Source organism: Typopeltis vanoorti, chromosome 8, assembly GCF_054136105.1.
Source record: "Typopeltis vanoorti isolate ZY-2024b chromosome 8, IOZ_Tvanoo_1.0, whole genome shotgun sequence".
Lineage (NCBI taxonomy): Eukaryota > Metazoa > Arthropoda > Arachnida > Uropygi > Thelyphonidae > Typopeltis > Typopeltis vanoorti.
In genome coordinates, this window is record NC_143556.1 from 102,941,449 (window position 1) to 102,960,841 (window position 19,393).

General features: G+C 32.9%; 1 protein-coding gene across 2 annotated transcripts in view; it reads right to left on the bottom strand.

Annotated features, from left to right (window-relative positions):
- The window catches only part of LOC150104237 (uncharacterized), a 358,570-nt gene that overhangs the window by 323,606 nt on the left and 15,571 nt on the right, over nucleotides 1–19,393 (bottom strand). The window contains exons 2-4 of one of the 2 annotated variants that reach the window (XM_090396862.1): nucleotides 16,863–16,949; nucleotides 8,692–8,805; nucleotides 873–988 (exon numbers count right to left, since the gene is read on the bottom strand). In XM_090396862.1, coding sequence (XP_090252988.1) covers nucleotides 873–988; nucleotides 8,692–8,805; nucleotides 16,863–16,949 — 317 coding nt within the window. The remainder of the gene's footprint in view (nucleotides 1–872; nucleotides 989–8,691; nucleotides 8,806–16,862; nucleotides 16,950–19,393) is intronic. The other variant, XM_090396863.1, reaches the window with a different exon arrangement.

The following is a 19,393-nucleotide window of genomic DNA, read 5'->3' on the forward strand; positions in this document are numbered from 1 at the left end:
GATGGAACTGACTTTGTCTTCTTTGGTGCTGAATAACCAGATTCTGTCCACTGTTTTGACTGCTGTTTAGATTCTGTTGTGTAATGGTGAATCCAAGTCTCATCCATAGTAATAAATCGATGCACAAAATCAGTTTTATTCTTGTTAAAACGCTCCAAGCACTGTTCAGAGATTTTCATGCGAGTGCGTTTTTGATCTCAGAATAGAATAAACAAAATAACCTTTACTTGCCCATTCTTAAAGAAGAGATTTCAATCTGTTTACTTTACACAGATAATGTTATTTTCCTAATAAATCCTGCACAAGTCATTAAGATTCTTCAACTAAAGTGAATAAATGAGACATCAAAACATTTCGATGCAAAGATAAAAAAAAATAAATAAATAAATAAAAATTAAAAAACGAAAAAAAAGAGGCCACGATGTAGGTATACTGTTGAAGTAACAAATACTTCAGAAGACAGCAACATGTTATCTAACAATATTACCACTCTGACAAGAAGACCAATATGAAATTAATAATAATATAAATTTCTAGTACTATCATAGTATTCTGTATTGAAGATACACATCAGGAATTCGATGATGATGAAAAACCAATAAGGTCATTCATATTACCTGAAAAACATTACCACAGAAAGCAATACAATAATTATAGGATAGGGGTAACAGTACATGCAAAAATCACTTGTTAAATTTTACCAAAACAGAAAAAAAATGAACTAAATATGAAAAATGCAGAAGATGACAACATGAAGTTATACAAAGAATATCTAGAATAATGGCATTATTTTATGATTATAAAACAATTGATTTTCTTCCATTAATATATAATTTCAGTAAATAATTAGCTCTAAAGATGTAAATTCTAACCTGCATTAACTCCTACTGAGCCAATCAGCTGACAATGAACAAACTCTTTTTTATTGCTTTCTAAATAACGATTTCCAATTCCAAGAATTTTATCCTTTATCAAAAGAGTAGGCCCTCTAAAAAGTTGAAAACTGTTTTATACTCAGCTATAAAAGTATTAACAAGCATTATATAACCACACACACACAGTTATGTGACGTTACTGCACTGAGATTTAAACTAATTTGCAGGCTTAATATTTTTTAGCACAACTACTGAAATGCTTTTATCATTTCTTTTAATTAAGAGATTACACTAAATTCTTACATACCATTAAACATACTTACATACTAGTTAAACATCGATCGTCGTGTGGGCTATAGCAAGGTAAGTAAATTTTATATTTAAATGTGTGCCGATATCGTCTAAATTGTATTACTGTGAGATATTTGAGTGTGGAACAAGGTGTTTGGATAAATTTCTGAGGTGATATTATCATAAATTCCTTATTTTTGTTAGCACACCGGTACAACATGGCAATGGAAGGTAAATTATTGCGTAGGTCTAGACAAAAGACAAATAGAGTAAATTGTATGGATTTCTCAAAAAATGGTATAGTGCCGTGAAAATATTAATATGTATGTGTGGGAATATGTCACAGATATTGATGTAGAGAGGCTGAATAAGAGAAAACAACAAGTATGGGTATGTAGGAAATGCGATATTCCGATGGACCATGAGACTTACTTAAATATAGTGTAAAAAGTTTTAAATAGGAGAAGAGAACATGGTGTTGTAACTGATACCTCAGCTGAAGTATTCATTATCTATGTGGATCGCATTATGAAGGAAAGTGGTATTAAATTTGATGTTAAAATTGGAGATGCTAATTTCAGCTCTTTACTTTATGTAGATGATGCTATATTTCTAAATAAATCCAGTACAAGTTTGACTGATTCCCTGACTAAATTGAATAACAACTGTTAAAATAAATTTGGTATGAAAATCAGCAGTAAAAGGATGAAAACAATGAAAACAGGCAGAAAAATTTAAAGTCTCAACTGTATCCAGAATGGAGAACCTATCAAAAAAGTAATATATTTCAGATACTTAGGCAGAATTTTTAGTGAAGATGGTAAATTATGAGGGGGGGGGGGGGCACCTGGAAAGTTCTGATAAACAACTAGAACTAAAATGATATTAAAACAATTGATATATAACCACAAGAAAGAACATACATGGATATAAGAGACTTCATAACTTTACTACTAGCATGTCTCATAAATATGGAAATAGACAAGATAATTAGCAAAGGTAGTATGGTAAGAGTCAGCTGAATAAATTTATATGGTATATAAGAAAAATTAGTCAAAATACTAAATTAGCTGTATATAAGACAGTGTTCAAACAAATCTTTTTTAACTTATGGATCTAAGAGCTGATTTACAAATAAAACACTTGATCAGAGATTGGAGAACACATATATCAGAGTTCTGAGAAAGATAACTGGAGTGAACAGATGGCATCACTGACAGTATCGTATTAAAAATGAGGACATTAGGAAAGAGCTTGACATTGCTAGCATTATGGATATGTTAGCAGAGCTAATCTCAGATTATGGTCACTTAAACAGATGGGAGAGCAAAGAGTAGCAAAACAAGTGTTCTTTGCCAGAGACAGGAAAAAGACCTAGAGGAAGACCATGATTTAAGTGGATTGATACAGTAAAAAGTGCCTTAGAAGATAGATATATAAGATCTGATATTATTGGGGTCTTGACACATAACAGATGAATTTGGAAAAAAAATTGTTGACTAGAAGTTAGTAATAATGTAACTTTTCATGTAGTCCTATCGTAATATCTTGTACACTGCTGAGGATACATGTCAGGAATTTGATTGATGATCTGATACACAGTAAAAGATTTGCAAAATTTGCGATATCAGTCTATTCATCAGTCTGCAATGCATAACAGCAGCTCCGTTGGATATGTAACAATAACATAAAAAATGTCACTTTCATAAAGTGACGTTTTTGGCCATTTGTCAGACTATTTTTTTTTTAATGATAACCCAGAAATGAAAGGTCATAAGATCTATAACACTGCAGTGCCAGGTGTAAGCAAGTGATTAAGGATAAAAACGTAGCCTGTTGAAATTTTTCTCGAAGAGTGGGAGGTTGTACTCAGTGTGGGGGAGACTTTTCCAAAGAACAGAGGTGGTTGGAAGGAAGCTGATGAGAATTTAGTTCAGTGTGTTTGGAGCCAGACAATGTATGGGTGTTGGCCAGTGGCTGCTCTAGTTCTTACATGATTAGAAGAAAGTGGAGAATATGGTAGCAGCCAAATCAGAATAGGAATGTCATGAAAAGTACCTACAGAAAAGGCACAGTGCTGAAACAGAATGCCTATGATAAAGTGAATGAATTGAGTCTGTGAGGATGATACATCTTCTTGATGATTTTCACTGAATATCAACAAGAATTCTTAGGGAGGTCTTGGGTGCTCCACCCCACATGTGGGAACAATACTCCAAAGTTTGTCAGATCTGAGACTTATAATAAAGTATCAATAAAGAGTTGAGAAGAAGAGAAGTAATGTTCAGAACGGAAAAAAATATCAAGCTTTTTAGAGGTTAAGGAGACCATGCAAGTAATATGTTTGTGGAGGATAAACTGAATGTAACAGTCAATCCAAGAAGAGAAAGTTGATCTTGAAAGGAAACTGGAACATTATCAAAAGTGAGAGGGAATGAAGTAGGATTCTACGATGAACAGTGTTATTTGAGAGAGGAATATGATCTATAATTTTTCTTGCCTTATATCTGATCATCACCTGTGCCATAATTTTGCAAGTTTTACTGACATTTTACCAATAGTTTTGTCTGTAACAGACTTCACTATTTAAGAATGTCATATGATATGAAGCTTCCATATCTTCACCTCTCATCACACCACATATTATTTTTTTGGGAAATTTCTTTCTCCTGGTATTCTGTTTGTCTTAAAATGACACTTTAGGTTGGACAGTTTCATACTCTTGCTTGTAAGAGTTTTGTAACCAATGATACATAATAGCACAGGCTTTTCTTCATCAGCAGCCTGTGAAAATCCAAACTGTAAATCTTCGTCATATTTATGAATTTTTTATGCTTTTAAAAAACTTACAAATATTTTCATTAATAATTTTCATTTTCTTAACTATTTTCTATTGTTTGTGTCAAACATCATTTTTAACTAGTGATCCATATTAAGGGTTTTAAGAAATACAAAAGGGAGATATTAATATTAATTAAATATTTTTAACATCAGTTATTATTACACTGCATTTTAAGATTTTTTAATAACTCATAGCAGTAAGATGATTACAAATGCATTGATACACACAGTAGTGGCAAAACAATTGCTGGGGAGGTTACAATTAAAGATATGAATGATTCTGAAATTTAGTGGAGAATTCCCTGCAACCATTCGAATTTAAACTTTTAATGCAAACAGTCTGAACCATGCAGTTGGAACACGACCATGCCATCAACCAGACACAGTCCTAATGGAGGTTAATACATGTCTCTAACACATTTTGTTTAAAATTTCCTTCAGATTTTTTTAGATATTGAAAAAAACTAATTAAAGAATAGACCCACATGTATTTGCAACAATACAGTGACAAAAATATACAAGCAAAAAAAAAAGTAATCAAAATTTAAAAAAAAAAAAAAAAAAAAAAAAAAAAAAAAAAAAAAAAAAAAAAAAGCTGTATATCTCCTAAAAACTTTTTGCATACCACACTTTGGAAAACACTGACCTAGAGGATTGATTGCTCATAATGATGAAATGCATTACACATCATCTTCATCATGAATGCATTACCAAATCAACCTGACAGGAGCTAAACGAGTAATCATCAATGGGTAACTAATTATCTGAACAATGACTGAGTAGCAGTGAAATCTCATGAGAATGCCCAATTTATTGAGATGTTGTGAGACAACTTCCTCAAGCAACATGAGATAGAAGTAACTCGAGTTCAATGTCTCAAGTTCCTTATAGCCTTCTTATAATGTCAGAAGGGGGTTTCAGTTAGTGATCATGTAGTACTTGGAAAGTGGCTATGTTTATGAATATTCAATTCACAAAAGGTTATATACTAAACTTCAAAGCAGAAAATTATGACCATCCAAGGAGAACACTAGGGTTTGCTCTCATTGTATCAGTTGCCAGATAGGAAAAATATCGGCTGTCGGCAGTACAAGGGAGGTATTAAAAAAATACATCAATTATGCAACATCAAAATGTGCCCCACAGTATTCCTTCCATATCATCTTTTCATGAGAGATTCTTAAAAAAAAAAAAAAACGGATAGGCATTGTGATGATTTCAGTTACAAAAATTATAAAGTGCAGACCAGAAGAGTTATAAGTACTGTACGGAAAGCTAAGTGCATGAAAAGAAACAAGATCTTTAAGCTAAAGACAACCCAAATTAATTCTACTGCTATATTGCAAGTAAAAGAAAGAAAGAAAGAAAGAAAGAATAATGCTACTGGATGTTGATGGTGTGTGTGAGTGGCAGATGAAGAAGAGATTGTGCAACTGAGTGTTCTTTGTGAAAAGCAATCAACCTGGTGTATGCAACATAGAGCTCAATGTTACCTCTACAGGTACCATTGGAAGAGGTACGAGAGCTGTTACATAAACTGAATAAGAATTCAGCAATAGGGGATAATGAGATATCAGCATGGATGCTAAAAAGTTTCGTTGAATTGCCTGAATAAGTTGAGCATCAGCGTGAGAAGCTTCCACAATGGTAAAAAGAATATATGACAATCCCATTGCAAAGGTTCTGGTGAAAGGACCAATGTATAACTATCATGTTAACCTATCAGTATCTCTGGAGTGGTGGTGAAGATTTTGAAAAGTTAGTAAGAGCTTGCATACAGAAATCGATTGACAGAGAATCCATAGTTTGCAAAGAACAGCATGTGTTTGCTAAGGGAAGGTCATGCTTGAGTAACATTTGATAATAAGTAACATTATTATCAAATGCTCACATTTGATAATAATGTTACTGAGTTAGACAAGGAAATGGATATACTATGATACTTTTGGACTTTGCTTAGGCTATTGACAAGATACAACATAAGTTGTAGGATATAGGATTGGATTATAAACTATTAGTATGGAAAACAGAATGGCTGATTGACATATAAAAAAAAAAAAGTAGTGTATGGAGTGGGGTGATTTAAGGTGAACAGTGGTGTACTCCAGGGTACACCACTGTTTAATGACACTAGAAAGGATATGATAGGGGACAAATCAGGGTAATTAGGAATGTGACTGACATGCAACACCTGCAGAATAATTTGAATAGGCTGGAAATGTGGCCATGTAAAATGGCAATGCTGAAATGAACATTGACATGTAAGGATATATATGGAAGTTATTTTTACCTTTTTACTAGGTGCTGATGTGACCTCACCTGGACTACTTTATACAGATCTGGTCTCTTGATTTTATGGACAATGCAGTAAAAAAAGAGAGGGGGGGGTGTTAAAGATGATATTGGGATTGCAGAATGCTGATTATGAGGGACAAATTAAGAATTCATGAACTGCTGACACTAGCAAAAAGCAGAAAGAGGGTTGATATGATAGAGACCTACAGTATACCAGTAGATGAAATTTATCATTTTATGGAGGTTGAGGAGAGGGCATTCATGGAAATTGAGGATAAATGTAGTCAAGAAAGAAGTGATGGATAATTTTCTTTTAAGAGAGCAGTGCGATAAGAATGGCTTGCCTCTGGAGGTGGCGAGTACAGTTAGTGTGAATGAATTCAAGAAAAGGTATGATGGCTGGCATGGTTAATATGTGGCCCCTCAATGAGTCTCTGACTCCTTAGAGATCTCTGGTAATAATAACAGCAACAAATTCACTATAAGAAATTCAATATAGCAAGCTATTCATTATAACAAACCATTTCTGTGGTCTATACAAGCTTGCTATAGTGAGAGTCAACTGTACAATGATATCTAATAATACAATATCTGCCTGATTAGCCAACTGAATAATGCTTCCACTCTCTAACCAACAGGCTATAGATTCATCTACCACTACAGAAATGTTCAGTTTTGTAAATCTCCTTAGGCGGTAAATGCATATTATTGCCTAGCATGAAATCACTACCCTGTTCAGATAAGTTCTGAAGTGAAGTAGAGGTTCTTGATTATCTAACCCTTATCAAGGTACTAATGTGTGACAAGTTTACAATCTTCTGTGAGTGGGATTCGCATTCAAAAAAAAAGTATAATTATATAGATATTAATGCTAAGGTTACTCACATTTACACATCTTGTGCAGCCAAGGTATTACACTGCAAAAGCAAGTTGTATAAACTGATTCTGCAGGTAACTGCTCCAATTAAAATGAACTAAACCAATAAAGACAGGCTATGATAAAGAATGATGATAATTTTCCCCTCCCCCTTAATAGCAGATGTACAATAGTAGATACATGTGATTTCTACAAGGGAAGTGTAAACTATCTGAACCTTCTTCTACGATGACCCAAAGAATAACAAATAAAATAAAAACTAACACCATTTATGAATCAAAGTTGAATCCAAGACTTTTTAAAGAAGCTACTAAAATCTTAATTATTCTGATCTAAAATGTAATAATTCCATTCACATCTTTAAAGTCCATAGTTGAATAGAATTAATGTCAAAAGTGAAAATGTTGTTTTCAGCAATGAATACAGTTATTTTGTGTCCAACAACATTACATGCATTTTACATCATGTTGTATTACTTTTGGTGCTATTAATGCCTGGAAGATGCTAGCTAGATTATAAATAAATATAATGTGAAGTATTTTATTTTTCAACTAATATGGAAATTATTGACCATCTTTACTTGATAATACACAATGTATGTTTCAATGAAATTATTGATTGATGATGTGTTTTATTATTTTTTTGTTATAGCTTTGTACCCTCAAGGGCACACTTTAGTGAGTACGGGAGTGGTGAACCCGAGGTACCTGATGCTGGACCATACCTTATTTCACACAATATACATCTGTTATATTATCTATAGGATGGTTCCTACTCTTATTTCTTTCTTTCCTTTTTTCTTGTTTCTTCCCTCCAATGCTATTAGAGTACTCGAGGGCTAGGGGTGAATCTTTCTATGTTTCTATTTTTTTCATTTCTTCATGCATAGAAGGCAACGGAAAACCACTATGTTTCTACTTTTCCCTAGTTTGGATGAGTAGCAAGGATCAAAATGACAGGCAATGTGCACATTTCAGGATGGGACACCTGGATCCAGAACTGCGCAATTGCCCACCAGGGAGGTCACTTGTTCCAGCATGGATATTGACCTTATAGCTTTGTGACAGTTTCAGATTGGGACTTTTTTTTTTTTTTTTTACAAACTAAATGGTTATGATAGCTGAAATTATATAACCTTCTTTGCAACTAGATGGAAAAAAAAAATCAACAAATTATAATAAATACAACAAACAAAAATAAATAAGTGTATTTTGTAGATATCCCTAATAAATGCACATAACATGCCATTAATATAACTGATATAGTTCAGAATAATAAGCTATTGAATTTATTAAGTAACACATTAAGCAGATTACATCAAGTAAATGAAAAATACAGTTCCACAACACAAAGTAGTTTATTTTTATTTTTTTGTAAATTATTTTCATTCTTGTTCCATAATTGTTTATCTCAATGAGTGTATCAAGAACTGTTGCTTATTAAGATTTCTTGATTAATTTTGATAAATGATATCAAAATTATCATTTATTCAAATTATACACCTAAACTTACTTGTGATTAAATAAGTGTATGGGAACCGGCAGTCCACAGGGATGATGATCCCACAAAATAACTTTTCCTGGTGGCAGCATGATAGAAAGAACTTCCCTGTCTTCAGAGTAATCACTAAATACAGTAAAAAATATCTTATTAATTAAGATATTACTTTTCAAAATTATTTACAATTTTAAATCAATATGATATGATCAGAATAATACCTAAATATTATTCTAAACATTCTAAAAAATAATAAACTTTTTTTTGACTTGGTCTTATAAATGCAAAAAGGTTATTAACATTTCATTATATCACTTCTGCCACTTTCTCTTATGGAGAGAAAGAAAAGGCTATCAGGACCAAATTTTTACTTCAAGACAAACAGTCAAGAAATCATGGAAATATAACAAGGATCAGTATCTATATTTTATAGATCTTGAAAAAGCATATAAGGTGCCAAGAGAAAAGCTGTTCAAAACAGCCACAATTATATGATGTAAATGGGACATTATATGGAACAATACATGCCATACAGGTAAGTCATAAGTCTACTTCTTACCAATCATCTAGTGCAGTGGTGTTCAACCTTTTTTACTACGCGAGCTACTTTTCTATAAAAAGTTATTCGGCGATCTACTCTCTTATATATTAGTTATTTGGCAATCTACTCTCTTATATAGATCACGTTCCCCCAACCTGATATCTGATTACACACAAATAAAGAACTAAAAAAAAATACACAACTAAAAACTTTGTGTATTTAAAAATTTATTTATCACTTTTAATTATTTTAATACAACAACAAAAAAACAAATATATTGGAATAAAATATTTATTACAATCACCCAAATGATCATTTGTAATTTGGTTTCTTAATTGATTTTTTATGACGGTCATATTTGAAAAAGCGGATTCTGACAAGTATGTCGATCCAAAACACGACAGAATTTTTCGCACAATATCAGTTAATATTGGGAATTTTTCATGTGCATACTTCCAAATACATTGTTTATTGATTTTAAATGTAAACTATTCTGAATATTTATAATCTCAAGTTCTACTTCAGGTTGGTTTTTATCAAACAGCCCACTAATTTTATTAGAAATTTCTGTGTTCAAGTTTTCTTGAAATGGATTATTGATAAAAGATACAATCATTTCAGTTTTATTAAAATTTTTAAATCTTGAATTTATTTCTTCCTCAACTAATTCTATTTCACGAATAAATTCATTTAAATCATAGCGAAGCATTTCTTGATTTTGTTCAAAAAATTTTAATAAATATGGGAGATGTCTAAATTCACGGCCATTTATATTTTTCCTTAATAAAAGTAAGTATTGTTGGAAAGTTTTTATTCAACTTAACGTGTCAATTAAATTTTTATCTCTACCTTGTAACTCTAAATTTAAATTGCTTAAATTCGTACAGAAATCTACTAAAAATGATAAGTATAACAACCATCTTTTATCACTCAATTGTGAATAAATATCTTTTTCATCAAGAAAATGTTTATATCGTTTATTAATACAAGAAATCTTTCTAAAAATTGACTTCTGCTGAGCCAGCAAACATTATTGTTCAACAGACGTTCCCTATCATTATCTGCCTGTAATTTAAATAACCGTCGTTGCAGGGCTTTTCCTTGAACAGAATTTACAATTTTATATGTAATATCCAAAACATCTTTTGTGTTTAATCTTTTATACACGGTATTTGTTGGTGAATAATACAGTGGCACGTTAAAAAATCTGGATATTTGTCATCATTTTTACATAATGAAATGAAGCCTGATTTATTACCTATCATTGCAGGAGCACCATCAGTTGTAACAGACACAAGTTTAAAAAGCGGAAGTTTGTGTTGTTTCACAAATTCATTATATGCCGAAAAAATGTCTTCTCCCCTAGTCCTTCCCAATAATGGTATAATTTTCAAAAGTTCTTCTTTACTTGAATAAGCTTGAAATACCATGCGAATAAATACCATTAACTGAGCAATATCAGTGAAGTCGTTTGATTCATCAAATTGCAATGAAAACGCAACACACCTAGTGAATGTCTGACATTAACCTGGCCTGGAAACTTTGCTCCGGCAATTGGAACTCTTCCTGTCGGCAATTTGAAACCTTCTCTGTGGCCTAGAAGTAGTCTCTCTCTAGCGACATCTCGAACCAAGAGGCTCCTTTCTGGAAGCGGGAAACTCCTCTCTCAAGCAACGTGGATCTGGGCAGCCTCTCTGATGGCGACTCTGGACCGGGTGGCCTCCTCTCTGACAGCAATTCTGGAAACGGGACCCCTTCTGCTTGCTTCAGTCTCTTTTTATTAGGCCTCCTCTGAGACCTCGCATGAAGTTTGGCAACCCCCAAAGAATCGGTATGAGTCTTTCATCTTAAGTTTCAAGTTCGGCACACCTTTTGTTCTCCTCCGCTTTCTTTTGATTGTAAGTTGCCGGCCATCGGAAAGTTGTTTGAACACTTTCTGACTGACTTCGGAGATGTTTACACTTAGAGCCTGCAAGCCTTTCTCATACATACAAGTTTCAATAACAATCTTTCTAATGCCGCCATGTACAGCTTCAGCGACAAAAACATTGCCTTTGTTTTTAGCACTCTAACATATTCTTATTAAAGCAGTATATACAGTTAGCTTCAAAAGTTATTTACAAAAACATCTAATACAAACTATACCGAGACAAACAAAGTTTATTTTTTTACAATATTCATATGGGACTTAACCTAAGTAAAAAATCGATGTAATGTGCTTTGGAATATTTAATATTTAAGCTACAAACGAGTTTTTACACTTTGCTTATAATCGTATTCATTCAGCTTGCTTCTTAACTTCCACTGATCCAAATTAATTCATTTACCCGGACTTATAAGAAAATTACCAATTTGATAATTTTAATGAAAAATAAATAAACAATAGCAATACACTTAAAGCGAATTAAAAATAATACAATATAATGATAAATAAAATATTATGTCTTCACTTTTATTTAAATTTGTAAGTAAGGAGGAATATACAAGAGATCGACCAAAAATCGCTCCGCGATCGACAGGTTGAACACCCCTGATCTAGTGGATTGAGTTTTAAATGGTACATGTGGAATAGATATAGGCTGTATGAGTACAGACACAAGATAGTTTATTACTAATTTAAATAAGCAAACATTTTTTATTTGAAACCTACAAATCATCTTCAGTGTAAGTTACAAAAAAAAAAAAAAAAAAAAGGTAGAATGAACAATGGATTTCCTAAGTGAGAAACAAGACACATGCTGGCATAGTCACAGTACAGTAGATATCAAATCAATACATGTACAGAAAAAAAAAAATTATTACTATTGTTGTTTACTGGTAATAAGGATAAGATATTTCCCAAATTTTTGTTAGGGAAACACACTCATTACAGTTTAAGTTGGAATGATGAAGAAACACTTTAGCACTTTCTTTAAATTCTCAATTTGAATTTGAAACAGCATCTATGTAAAAAGCCAGGTCCTAGACCAGAATTCTGTGGTCACTGTTGACTCCATGCTGATCTGAGATAGACCAACTTATGGGATTTTTTTTTTTTTTTACTAGAGAAAGTAAGACTAATCTGGTCTGTTCTCAATGAAACATCCTGTTTTTCCCAAATATGAGAGAAAACAATCACCAAGGCTTGACAATTGGGAATATAAGAGGAGACTTATTTGTCTTATTTGACCTAAGAAAACTGACTTTAATTGTCAGTTACACTAAAGATGATCTGCAATATCTTTCATGGAAGCATGTTCATTGACCAGAAAGTTAGCACTAGGTTATACTTTTTTTTTTTTCAGGATCCTTGCAATTGGTTAGATCAGCAGCATAAGGAGTTGGAACTCAATATATACAGGGTCAGTATTCTGAGGAACAAGTTTGTATTACAAGGACTCTGAACCTCGACATAGAGTTTCTATTTCTATCCCTTACATTGCAGAAATCTTGGAATCAATTACAAGGATACTAAAGAAAGTATAACTTGGTACCTACTTTCTGGTCAATGAACTCTGCTCCATGTTTATTCCACGAAGAATGAGCAGTCTCTTCTCAGATCTTTACCAGGTCCCTTATGATTGCCCCTTCTCTCATATTTTGGAGACAAACAGCATGTTTTGTTAAGAGACTGCAAAAATATTAGTCCTGTGTTCTCTATAATCCTCCCCCTCCCATTACCACAACTCTGAAATTTAGTCTAGATAAATCATGAAATCAATACTGCCCCACAGAATCTTCTAGTCTGGGACCCAGACCTTTACATATATGCCATTTCAAATTTCAATGCTTATTCAGAGATTGCAGAAGTACTTCTACATCATTCCAAATTGAACTGTAATGATTTCCACTCATGCGTGCATGTGTGTGTGTGAATATCAATTTTATATCTATTGTATTGTGACAATGCAAGCATGCAGCTTGTTTCTTGCTAATGAAATCATTATTGTTAATTTGCCTTTTGTATTGTCAGTTACACTGAAGATCATGTGCAAATTTCAAATCAAAATACTTGATTACTTAGATTAGTAATAAACTTTCTTGTGTCTATGGATTCTTACAGTTTTAGCTCTTTATTTTATATACAGAATGTTTTTCTAAATAAATCCATGGCATATCTTCATGGTTGTTAAGGTAAATTTAATAATTGATGTTGGAAATTTGGCATGAAAATCAGCAATGAAAAGAGAAAAACCATGACAAAATGCAGGAATATGGAAAACCTCAACTGCATTCTCAACAGAAAAAACTGTAGTGGCCCTAAATGAATCGTTAAGCCAAAAAAAATTGTGACTAATTAGGCAGAATTTTCATCTTCACCATCAAGGGGTGTACAGGATATGACAGAACTACACTACATGAAAAACTTACATCGTTACAAACTTCCTATCTACAATTTTTCTCCAAATCATTCTGTTACTGTCAAGACTCCAACATTATTAGATCTTATATTTCTGTCTTGTAAGGCACTTTTTACTGTATCAATCCACCTATATCTTGGTCTTCCTCTGGATCTTTTTCATGATAACCAGCCTGGTTGGCTGAGTGGTCATCGTATCCGTCCTCCAGCCAAAAGGCTGCGGGTTCGAATCCGACCGTGGACATAGATGTTTCAGATTGTCTGTGAAAATACCAGGTGGTGGTGGTAGATGACATTCGTGTAGATGATGAAGGTAGTTGTGGTTAGTGAAGTGGTAGAGATGGAGAGTTGTGGAGTAGGTGCCCTCCCTCAATGAGTCTTTGGACTGCCTGGAGGTGTTATGTAGTAGTAATAATAATAATAATAACCTGAAAGAGAACATCTCATATCTTTCCTCTCCCATTCTGTTTAAGTGACTATATCATCTGTGATTAGCTCTGCTAACACATTCCTGGATGTTAACAATGTCAAGTTCTTTCCTATCCTCATTTTTAATATGATATTGCCAGTGATCCTATCTTTTCACACCCCTAATCTTTCTCCGGACTCTCATAGCTGTGGTCTCTAGTCTTTGGTCAAATGTTTTATTTCATTTTTTCTTGAATAATAGTTGTGTATTTCAGTCTACAGTTCACATCTGAGAGCTGCTCAAATCTCTCAGAAATCTGCTCAAAAAGAAACCGACATATACGGGACAATATATACACATAAACTCCTATCACCACCCAACACAAAAACTAGGTGTCATCAACATGCTAAAAAACAGGGTGAAGAAGATCTGTTCCAATGAACAGGCACTAAAAGACGAATTTAAAATTATTTTTAATACTTTCCAAAAAAACGGATACAGACAAAACACTATTAACAAAATTCTCTACAAAACCTCAATAAGAAACAAAGACAAACCAGATTACAGTAAAACTATAACCATTCTCTACATTAAAGGAACATCAGACAAAATAAACAGAGTACTATGAAAATACAACCTCAAAGCCATCGTTAAACCTCCTGCAAAATTAAAAAGCTTACTCAACTCATCAAAAGACCCACTCCCTCCACTAGCCCACCCTGGAGTATACCGTATTTATTGTACTTGCGACATACCATATATAGGAGAAACAGGACGCACAATGCCTATCAGACAAAAAGAACATAAACGACACATTAAATATAATAATTATGGTGAAGCTGGCCTTTCTGATCATGCCCTGAATTCCTTACACAGAATTGACTGGAAAAGCACTAGCTGTCTACATCGCACTAAAATATGGTATGAACGAAAATTCAAGGAAGCATGTGAGATTATTATCAACCACCCCAATCTGAACAATAATAATGGTCTAAAAATCCCAAACATATGGAAGGTATATATTCGACCCACAGAACGTTCCTCACTAAGAACAACTATAAACAGGACTGTAGAAAATCCAGTATCTTAAAAGCAAAAATAAGAATTTTAACACTAAAAATAGGACATCATTGTTTCTGAAAGAAAACCATCTGAAAGAATGTTTATTCCTGCCATCATAAATCGAATTTAGCTTGATGTAATTTTTTTTTTTTTTTCACTTGAGGTCATGCCAGTAGAATAACATGTGATCAAATCATTGTTTCTTTAGCTTACAGTTAATAACGTAACTCAGCTTGTCTTGTATATTGATGTATGCTCCAGATGATGATCTTGATGTGAAGATCGAAACCTCGGGATAATAAAAAAGTTTTTTTAACACGGTTGTAAATTCCATACATTTTTAAAATGAACATATTGCATTTATTGACTTTGAAAAAGCATTTGACACAGTTAAAAGAAACATTATTTAACATATTAAAAGAAAGACAAATACCAAATAATATCCTAAAAGCTATCACAAGTATATATGAAAATAATCAAATACAAATAAGATTAAATCATGAGCTATCATATACGAGAGAGATAAACCAAGGGGTCCGACAGGGATGTCCCCTCTCAGCAACTCCTTTTAATATCTACTTAAATGAAATAATAATAAAATGGAATAAAAATTTACATCAAGGAATTAAATTTTCTCCTACAGTAAACTTAAACACTCTCTTCTTTGCTGACAAACAAATAATAATTACAAATTCTGAAGATAACTTACAGAAAGCTATTTTAGATCCAAATGATATAGCCAAAGATTATGGTATGATAATATCAACAGAAAAATCAAAAACTATGGCCTTTAAAGGACAAGATCCAGCAAGAACTAAAATAGTAATAGATAACAAGATCTTAGAACAGGTGAATTCATTTAACTACCTAGGATGTATGATCACATATGAAAATGAAAAAGATATAAATGTAAAAATTGCAAAATATTTAAAAATAACAGGTGTAATTAACTCTATATTTAAACCAAACCTAGTTCAAAAACAAACAAGACTAAAAGTATAAAATACATTAGCCCTACCAGTCTTAATGTATGGAAGCGAAATCTGGATGATAAAACAAAGATTAATAACAGCAGAAATGAAGTTTATGAGAAAAACTGCAAAGTATACTTATTTGATCACAAAAGAAACGAAGAAATTATGAAAGAATTAAACCAAGAACCAGTAATAGAAAAAATTAAAAAATATAAATATAAATGGATGGAACACGTTCAAAGAATGAAAACAGAAAGATTACCAAAACAAGCCTTCAAGTACAAGCCATTAGGAAAAAGAAAACCAGGACGTCCTCTTAAATGATTCAACTATGACTTCTAAGACTGGAACAGGCCATGCTAGACCTAAATCCTTGATATGCATGATAATGATGATTTTTTGTTTAGTTTAATAAGAACTAATAAATACAGAAAATTATACTGTATCTAGACAGTCATCAACAACTTACTATTCAACTCATATAACACAGAGTTATCTCTGAAATGATCACAATAATGATGGGCTAACAACTAGCAGCTACTATTTCAATACAGATCTCAGCTGACTACACTGATTATATGCTAGCATCTCACAGTTATTAGCTCATTATCAACATGATTAGTTGCAGAGATTACATGTTTATAGTCTGAAAAGTTGCTGATGAATGGCTTATGATTTCTATATAATACTAAATGTCATATGATTTACTATATATAGTTATTAGTTAAGTATACATTATTTATTTATTACAGCCTATTAGTAATTAATATAATATAATTGAAATCAAAAGAAAATAAAATCATCTTCATTATAAAGTATTCATATAAGAATTAAGTAAAAATGCATGCAGTCATGGCTTACCATTCATCAGTGCTTGAAATATGAACATGATTTTGAATATTTACACCTTGCATTGTGTTTTTTAACTCCCACTGCAAAATTAAAATCCTAAAACACAAAATGTTGTACTGTGGTAAATTAACTCACTTCTTACAAAAAAAAGATTAAAAATTCAGTTATGTAACAGAAAAATATGCAAATTTAAAAATATGAAAAATTGCGTTTGGAAATAAAAATAAAATGCATAACCAAAGGTCACTGCAAATTAAAGATGCCAAGAAATTATAGTCTTAGTTTAATCCTTTATCCAAGTGTAAGCAAACAAAGTTTGCACATGAAGTAACTTCACGACTGGGCGACTCATATATAGAGGCTAATAACTTCACATCGCTTGCCTTGGTATCAAGATCTCATCAGTGGGAACATGTTGGTTTTATATTTTCAAGAACTTTCTTTAAAAACATAATTTGATTTTACAGCATTTTGCTCCATCAACATAAGAAGTACAACGAATGTTTCTTTTCAGCCCTGTCCTTAAAAGGTTGATTCCATATTGTACATTTAGAACTATGAGCTAAGGAAAGAGAATTAGAAATGATGAATTAACTCTTGAAGCCATATCATTAAAGATGCAAAGCACATAATATAGTGTGATGACACCTTTTGGCTACCTGTATATGGAAATATGACTTCTGCATTACTTCAACCTTAGTATCACTTCTGGGTCTAGCTCCCACTGATGAGACCTCAATAAAGATGAAAACCTGTCTGGGTAGTAACCCTTCCCATAATGCATAATATTATACGTGTCGCTAAAGATATATGCTTTGCATCATGGGATACCAAGGCAAGTGATGTAAAGTTATTAGTCTATATATGAATATTGCCCAGTCGTGAAGTTACTTCACCTGCAAATTTGTTTGCTTACACTTGAATAAAGGATTAAACCAAGAATATAATTTCTTGGAATCTAATTTAGTTTATAGGCATGATTTTAATTACTGCTAAATGCTTTGCATCTTTAATGGCTTCAAGAGTCAATTCACCATTTCTAATTCTCTATCCTTAGCTCATAGTTCTAAATGTACACGGTGGCCATAAAATAACTTTCCCTCTTTGAAGACATCTGTAGCTAAAACCAATAAACAAAATGAGACCAAATTTTATACTGAGACTTTTGAAGGCATGGGGAGATGATTTCCACGAAAAAGAGATTTAGTAGCAAAAGTCGCCGATAGGGGAAATTTTGGCGCTGGCAGAGCCGAAAGCAGTCAAATATTTGCAGTAAACGCAGGTAAAAAGGATTATGCAAATTTTACTGTGCGTACATGAGAGCAGCACCACCAATTCCACTTAAAAAGGGATTGGGAACATTCAGGCAGTTAGTTATTCGAATGACTGACGAATTGTGCTCAATATGTGTCCTGTCGCCTCAGCATGCTTTACTTTAAATTTAAACAGTGCAATGCCATAGCAGCCCTTCGGGAATTTAGAAGGCTTCATAGCCTATGTCAGCTGTAGCACTGATAGCTATGTCAGGTCCTATGTCAGCTGTGGCACTGATAGCTATGATTAAGAAGTTTGAAGAAACTGGATCACTAGGAGTTAGACCTGGCAGAGGACAGAAAGTAGTGCAAGAAGAGACAGTAACAGATATTGCTACTGCGGTGTTCGACGATACAGGGACCAGTACTTGTCCAAGCACTCGTGCCATAGCTCACAAACTTGATATGGCTTATGGTACAGTCTGGAAAATCTTATGGAAAATGCTTGAATGTTCCCAATCCCTTTTTAAGTGGAATTGGTGGCACTGCTGTCACATACGCACAGTAAAATTTGCATAATCCTTTTTACCTGCATTTACTACAAATATTTGACTGCTTTCGGCTCCGCTAGCACCAAAATTTTCCCTATCGGCAACTTTTGGTACTAAATCTTTTTTTCGCGGAAATCATCTCCTTCAAAAAACCATGCCTTCAAAAGTCTCAATATAAAATTTGGTCTCATTCCGTTTATTGGTTTTAGCTACAGATGCCTCCAAAGAGGGAAAGTTATTTTATGGCCACCCTGTACAATATGGAATCAACTTTTTTAACGACAGGGTTGAAAAGAAACATTCCTTGTACTTGTAGAGAGAAATGCTGTAAAATAATCTGAAACTTTGTTTTACAAAAAAAAGTTCTTGAAAATATGAAACCAACATGCAGTTTTCTAAATGTGAATCCATTATTCTTGTTTTCATTATAATACTGCAACAATCGGTGTATCTGCAATGCACAACCATCTTCTGAGTGATTCATACTGTAGGTTTGAACAATGCCAATACACCTTCAGCCATGATGCTATGTGCGTTAAATTTAATGCTCTCTGAATCTGAACAGGTTGTTTTTTGGGCTGATAAACCAAAGCTGCTCAAAGGGGGGGGGGGGGGGGGGAAGAAGATACACCTACTTCTGTATGAGAGCAGCTAACTCACCTATGGTTGAAAAGTCCTTAATAATATAGATTACCCATATATCTTTTGACTATGCTCTTTTGATTTAGAATAGCTT